Here is a 7,081-nt window from a genome sequence, read left to right on the forward strand (position 1 = left end):
ACGTCAGCCCCAGGCAGGTCCCCGATGCCAGGCACTTGCAGCACCCCTCGAGGGCAGCCCCACAGAGGGGCTGTGTTCCCTCTGCCACCCAAACCCCATTTTTTGTGCTTCACGTCGCCATCTCCATCACTGAAACGTGAGCTCAGCCACTGTGCAGAAACCCCTAGGAAACCGTCCCAGCCATATTCCCAGCCGTTCCCTTATGTTTAGCCGAGTCGCCTCTCAGCAGGCTCGTGGTATTTCGCGTTCGGTTTATTTTGTTTTGTTTTATAACAAAAACAAGCGGCGGGCTGAGAAAGGAAAGCTGGCTGGGCCGTTCTCAGCATTGGCCGGAGCCGCCTGAACCCTCCCTGCGGCCGGGCGGCTGCTGGAAGCCTGGAGACTTCTTTCTTGGCCAGACAGTTTTGATTAAAGCCGGTGCTAAGCAGGCTGTCCGGGGGCAGAGCAGCCTCACTCCAGCTCCTCTCGGCTCCGGACGGCAGCGGCATGGTGCTGCGGGGAGCCTGCCTGCTCCTCTGCCTCGTCTCCCTCGCCCAGGTCTCCGGCCAGCAAAACGGCAAGGGGCGGCAGAAGCCGGCGGCGGCCAAGAAAGGTGAGCAGAGACTCGGGGACCCTGCCTGGCTCGGGGGGGATGCAATTAGCCTAGTTGTGTAGATGAAGCTTTTAAAACAAGCATTTAAAACTTAATCGGGTGTCTTTTTTGCTACCCTCCATAGGAGTGCTTGTGTAGCCCCTCTGTAAAGGATACTGAAATGGTTTGGGCACGTTGGTGCCCTGACTATATTCATTTTGAGCCTTGTAGGGCACCCTATTTGCCATGTCCTAAGGTTCTCCCCAGACTTTCCTGTTACTAACATCTCCATTTCTCTGACCCCTACCTCCACTCATTCATTTTTTGGGGGGAGACATTAAGCACTGGATGCCAGACAGCTGCTGCAGATTTGCAGCCGGGAGCAGGCAGGCAAAAGCAGCGCTGTATCACCCGTAAAACAGCAGCAGGGCTCTTTGTTTTAAAGCAGTTCAAGTCCTTCTTCCTCCCCGTGGCACAGCGCAGAGGACAGGGCAGGTAAGCAGGAGGCTGATGCTGCAGCCCGTGGCGTGCGGTCCTGCCCGCTGCTGGGTCCGGCTGCAGTCGCCTGCTCTTGGCTTTGCCCTTTGGAGCAGACCCGAGAGCAAGGAGGAAGCATCCCAGGAATTTTGTTTGGCCGGGCTGCCCCGCACGCTCTCCCGGCGGCTATTTTTGTCGGGTCTTGTCCTTGAGAAACTTTTCCATTTTCTCCCAGCGGGTCTTTCTATGAAAGCGCTCGGTGTCTGCCGAGCCCACGGCGGTGCCTCGCGCCTGCCTTCTGCAGCACAAGTGCCCTCCTAGACGGGTTCAGGGCATTTGTCTGCATTGCACTGCTGGGATGTGCCAGAAGAGAGGCTCATTTCTTAGGGAAATCTTATTTTTCTCTGAAAAAAGAAAACAAGTAATGGGAGAAAAATCACCTCTTGGACAGGAAAAACCATCTCCAATCTAAACCACTTTTTTTTGAGGGGCCACAATTTTTTTTCCCCTGGAAATCAAGCCATATGAAACAGCTGGAGGCAATTTTTTCCCCCTGATTTCTCACCAAAGGAGAGGTCAAGTTTTCTGTGGGGAAAAGAAGAATCCCCACCAGCCTGGCATTTTTTGGCCGGCCGCATCCAGCCCCACGGTGGGTTAGGCGCCCTGCCTTTACTGGAAGCACTCGGCACTGCTGGGTTAACAAATTTCCAATTTTGGCAAGCACCAGGGGGGTGCAGAAGGAGGAAAAAAAGCACTTGCAATCCCTGGAGGGACTCCTCTTGGCCCCCAGCCCCTCACCACCTCCAGAACAAAGGCAGGATGTCACCCTCCTGTCCCCAGCCCTTCACCAGGGTGGGTTGGGCAGGGGGAGGCCATCGCAGGGTCAGGCATTTTGTTGGGTTCGTGCTCTTTAATCTGCAGGGCCAAGCCACAAGTGTTAGAAAAGAAAACGATGCTTCGAGCCAAGCCTCTTCAGTTCTCTTTTTCTCTTTTCTTTCCTTGGGCTTCTTCTTTTTTTTTTACATGATGTAATTATCACTTGCATTTGGATCCACTTCAGAAAAAAAAAAATGGTGCCATTTCAATGTGAAAAAGCCAAAACACAGCATTTCGAAAATGCTGAAATAACATGTTCGCTTTGCCTGTGTTTCCCCCCTCCCCTCAGATTGCTGCCCAGCAATTTTTCCAGCCACAGCAGTTCAGCAAACTCCCCCTGAGCCTTGCCTGGGGCAATGCCTCTGGGGGTCCAGGCTGGGGACCCCTCATCACGGCCACAGCAGGGGCCATGAGGGCACAGAAAGAGCAGCTCTCACATGTATTTTAAAGGTATTTGGAGTCCAGACGCTTAAATCTGTGGGTAGAGACTGATTCGGGCTCCTGAATCTGCCCCAAATCCTCGTGTGATCCCATAGCTTCTTGTTAGTAAGGAAAGGACCTCAGAAAATGCCTGCGAATATTTCCAGCAACACAAACCCTGTGTGGGGGTGCTCTGGCCTTGAGGAAATAGAAATGCACAGAAAAATACTGCTAGCAAAAATAATAATAATTATATATATATATATAAATCAGTATTTGCTGATATAGCCATGACACTTGCTTTTTGGCTGAAGTGCAAATCAACCAGCAGAAAGGAGTTGCCAGAAATATGAACTCTTTTTCACAAAAAAAAATAAAAAAATAAATAAAATAAATGTTGCTGGATCCATTTTCTCCCCAGGTGAAGTTGCTGCTGCAGGAATGACTTGGAAGCCAATGACTTGGAAACCTGGTAGTGAGCAGGACAGGGTAGTTATCAAGGAGATGTGTCCACCTGGGGTGCCGGGGCCCTCCAGCATGAGACTGGCACAGCAAACCCAGCTGGAGCTGCCCCAAGGCTCACGAAGGGTGTCTCACCGTGGCCTTTGGATGTTACTTAAACCTGGGGGACATTTGTTGTGCTGCAAGAGAGACGTGGATGAAAAATACCGTTAATTAATGAGCTGTTTCCCACAAAGTGTTTTCATCAAAGGCACCAAAATAATAGCTCGTGCCTTAGGGTTAACCAGACCCATTAAAGTTAATTGAGCAAGGAGTAAGGCAGCTTAAAGCCCTCCTCCTGATCCCTCTGACTCCCAGCTGCTTACACCAGGTGAGATGAAGCAGCAGCAGCAGAGAGAGTGCAATGGTACAAATTCCCTGGTGTCTGACCTCCCACCTCCATGCCATAACTGGCCCTTCTGCTCCTACGCAGGAGAAATCAGGGTCTGATGACTAGCTAAGCCACGGGTCGCTGTTCAAGGCTAGCAAAATCTTACCAAAGGCTTTTTCAGCTCCTTCACATCTCTTGTCTTAGGAGACATCATGGTAGCTTGCAGTAGGGAAAGTGTGTGAGCCTGAGTGGCTTTACAGAGGAGGCTGCAAGGAAAGCAGGGTCCTCGTTGCAAAGAAGGTTTTGTCCTTTACATCCAAGAGGAAGTTGTCTTCAGAAGTCTCTATTATTTAAGAAAAAGAGGCATTTTCTTAAGAAAGTATCTCTGTGATCTCATTGTGCCCCTAGTTGCACTTGGTCTGCTGGGTAAGAGCATCTACAATGCCAGAGGCAACACAGCTAGCAAGACACAGGCTTTGGTAGGAGGCCACAACCAACTCCTCAGCCAAGGAAGCATCTTCTCATAGCAGAAGACCAGCTCTGGCTCTTTTTTTGGTACCTGTCCCCAGCCAGGGCAGAGGCAGAGGCAGCTGTGATGGTGTGCCTGCCAATGTAGGAATCTGGGCTGCTGGTGCAACCACTCTAGCGAGCAAATATTCTCTCTGGTGGGTGTGTTAGGGGATAGATGTTGGCTTTGTGGATGCTTTTCGTTTGTCTTTCTCTGCAGGCAGGAAAATGGGGGGTTTTTGATTATAGGAACAGCTTCAGCTGCCTCCCTGGGGGACGCGGTAGATGTTCATGCTCCTCCCTTGATTTCTCCAACAGATGGTGTAAGCCTCAAAATGATTGAAGACCTGAAGGCCATGATTGACAACATCTCTCAGGAGGTTGCTCTACTGAAGGAAAAGCAAGCACTTCAGACAGGTAAAAGACTCCTTGAAGAAGGCACGGCTTTCACTTTGAGAGAGGAGCTGCTTGTAAAGCTGTTGCCTTTGCTCCATGCATTTTGATAAGGGATGCCCAAGTTCTCCATGACGAGGTGTCCATCACAGGGAGAGAGCTGGGGATCAAAGCAATGCATGGCCTTGTTGCAGTTCCTCCAGGCAGAGGAAGCTCCTCAGGCAGTTAATGACATGCGTTGTGCAGCATATGGCCCCCTTCTTTATGTGCTAGAGCTTCCCATTTCTAAAGCTATTGATATTTCCATGACACTAAGCCAGATGTTCATTCCCCTCCATGAATCAGCGGGATGGGTAATAGATTATTTTGCACTTCAGTCAAACGTGGTTTACTCTTTGTTTACTGCAGTCTTTTGGCTGAAGCCCAGTGAGATGGTTACCTGATCCCTCAAACATCCCTGGTCTTGCCCAGGGAACCTCGCTAGGGGTCGGTCCCACAACACCTCAAGTGACACACACACAGTATGGTCTCAAAATGTTCATTTTCCAGCCCCGCTCCATGGTTATTCTCTGCAAGCTCCATGACATCATCAGGAGAGGGACTTGCAGAACATGCTACAGAGATGTGCTAAAAATGCAAGTTAGGGAGAATTTCCTCCCTAAAAGAAAGAAACACAAGCAAAATCAAGGCTTTAGATCCAGGCTCACATTCACTGAGATGTAATTGGTCTGGATATTAATGAATGGCTCTGATTAGCTATTGTTTGGATAGAGTACCCTGCACTCTCAGGGTTTAAAGATTAAAAAAATCGCTGCTCTTAACATTAAAATCAGAGGCAAGCAGATATTTCCTCTGAAGACCTCAAGCTATGCAAGCGCAACACTTCTGATCAAAACGTATTAAAAAAAAAAAAAAAAAGACATTTTTTTCACGCTTGCATAATCGAGATGGTTGAATTGGAATTGCAGGCTGTTTTTTCCAAAACACTCCAGCCCCCAGCAGAGACAAATGTTGCCTCCCAAGGCAAGAAAGCACAGCCCCATTTCGGGAAGAAAACAGGCAGGGAGAGGGGACGCTGAGGACAGACAGGGACATGGGCACCCCCAGGTCCTTTTTGGGGGGCTGTTTCCAAATGTGGAGGCTGCATCCTTTTTACATGGGACATAAGTGTGAGGTGGCAGCACCACAGCTTGCCCAAGAGATGAGTGCCGAATTTAAAACCAATTCCCTTCTTCTCTCTCTGTCCCGTCCGTGCGGCCACCTCCCAGTCTGCCTGAAAGGCACCAAAATTCACCTAAAATGCTACCTGGCGTTCTCTGAGAGCAAGACGTACCACGAGGCCAGCGAGCACTGCATCTCGCAGGGCGGCACGCTGGGCACACCGCAGAACGGGGAGGAGAACGACGCGCTCTACGACTACATGCGCAAGAGCATCGGGGCCGAGGCGGAGATCTGGATGGGCCTTAATGACATGGCATCCGAGGGCAAGTGGGTCGACATGACGGGCGGCCCCGTCCGCTACAAGAACTGGGAGACCGAGATCACCACCCAGCCCGACGGCGGCAAGCTGGAAAACTGCGCGGCCCTGTCGGGGGCGGCGGTGGGCAAGTGGTTTGACAAGAGGTGCAAGGAGCAGCTGCCGTACGTCTGCCAGTTCATGATCGTGTAGCGGGGCCGTGTAGGGCTATAGGGTGGCTACGTGCACACCCAGGCGTGCACGCACACACGCGCGGGCCCACACGCACCTTCACGTAGCACCATGGCCTGGGCAGCCGCCGCAGCCCGGCGTCGGGTCGGAGCTGTGCTGCCTTTCACTCGGCCGCATCCAGCCCCGTTCGCATCCTTCCCCCTAAGGCATGATCCATAGATATATTTTTGTACACAGGGAATTTACGAGGTGGTTTCGGCGAAGAACCAGTGCGACAGCCTGGGCGTTTCAGCCACCCGGGCTGTCGCTCTGCAGTCTCCGTTCCCACCTCGCCGAACCTTGCTGGGACACCGGCAATGCCAGTCTGTGCCTTCTCCTCCGGCTTTGCTCCCCTGCAATTCCAATTTGGGGATTGGTCCTGTCTCAGAGAGCAGAGGGTGTTAATTTCACTGTTGGGCTTGCCAGCCCGGTACCATTCTGCTTAATGGGCTGACATGCTGAGAAGAAGGGTGTCCTTCCCAAAAGCATCCCCCGGTTTTTGACCCTTTTCTCACCAGTCAGAAGAAAACATTTCACTGACTTCAGTAGCAGAACTAACCCCAGCATCTGACCTTTTGAAAAAATCCCACCACAAGCTTTATTTAAGCTCCTGTACAAAGGAGGAAGCAGTGATTAGTTGCAGCATACTCAGTCAAATGCATTATTGGAAGTAGAAGGTGAAAGTAATTAGGTAAATAACAAAAATGTAAAGCTACTAGGGAATATGCTGCCATATAAAAGACAACTGTCTATCAAAAATGAGAAGTCTGACTTTAGCCACTTCAGGAGTCATATAGCTTGTTTCAGTGATGGAAACACAGCTTGGCAAACACAAACCTGCTGAGTACAGTTTGTGCCTGTAGAGTTGCCTCCAGCTGAAGATCAGGCCTTGGTAAATTTTTGCTGAGAAAAGGGTTAAAACAAATAAATAAAGAAATAGGAACAATGGGAAAGGATTGCAGAGCGTCCTGACAGCTGAACACAGCCTCGTTGACATTGATTTGCTGACTGCTGGCTGAAATGCATCAGTGGCTCCTTGAAGTCCAGCGCTTGGTACTGGCCCTGCCCTTCGGGTTACACGTCCCTAGCATGGCCAGACAGAGGGCATCCCAACGGGACTCGTAGTGAGACAAATTTTGATTTGTTGCTTTGCTTAAAAACAGCACAGTGGTGGGTCTTCAGAACATCGCGTGGGAGAGCCAAGCCGGAGGGGTCAAAAGCACACACACAGTGCATACTTCCCAGGCTGTCATTATTGCCAAACTTTCTGCTGTTCAAATGAATACGAAATAAATATATATATAGCTTGCTGAAGGAA

The 7,081-nt window shown here is 50.6% G+C and overlaps 1 protein-coding gene across 1 annotated transcript; it reads left to right on the forward strand.

Moving 5' to 3' along the window:
• Positions 1 to 276: 276 nt before the first annotated feature.
• On the forward strand, positions 277 to 7,081 carry CLEC3B (C-type lectin domain family 3 member B). Its single transcript, XM_005017331.6, has 3 exons — positions 277 to 592; positions 4,002 to 4,100; positions 5,345 to 7,081. Exons 1-3 carry the CDS (start codon positions 487 to 489, stop codon positions 5,743 to 5,745), a joined length of 606 nt encoding a protein of 201 aa, XP_005017388.2. The 5' UTR covers positions 277 to 486; the 3' UTR covers positions 5,746 to 7,081.

This window comes from Anas platyrhynchos, chromosome 2 (genome assembly GCF_047663525.1).
Source record: "Anas platyrhynchos isolate ZD024472 breed Pekin duck chromosome 2, IASCAAS_PekinDuck_T2T, whole genome shotgun sequence".
Lineage (NCBI taxonomy): Eukaryota > Metazoa > Chordata > Aves > Anseriformes > Anatidae > Anas > Anas platyrhynchos.

What these genes read in the sequence shown, in the direction of transcription:
- CLEC3B (XM_005017331.6), top strand. Translation starts at nt 487, where the DNA reads ATGGTGCTGCGGGGAGCCTGCCTGCTCCTCTGCCTCGTCTCCCTCGCC. An exon ending in GCCGGCGGCGGCCAAGAAAG is followed by an intron (nt 593 to 4,001) that starts GTGAGCAGAGAC and finishes TTTCTCCAACAG; the next exon opens with ATGGTGTAAGCCTCAAAATG. An exon ending in AAAGCAAGCACTTCAGACAG is followed by an intron (nt 4,101 to 5,344) that starts GTAAAAGACTCC and finishes GCCACCTCCCAG; the next exon opens with TCTGCCTGAAAGGCACCAAA.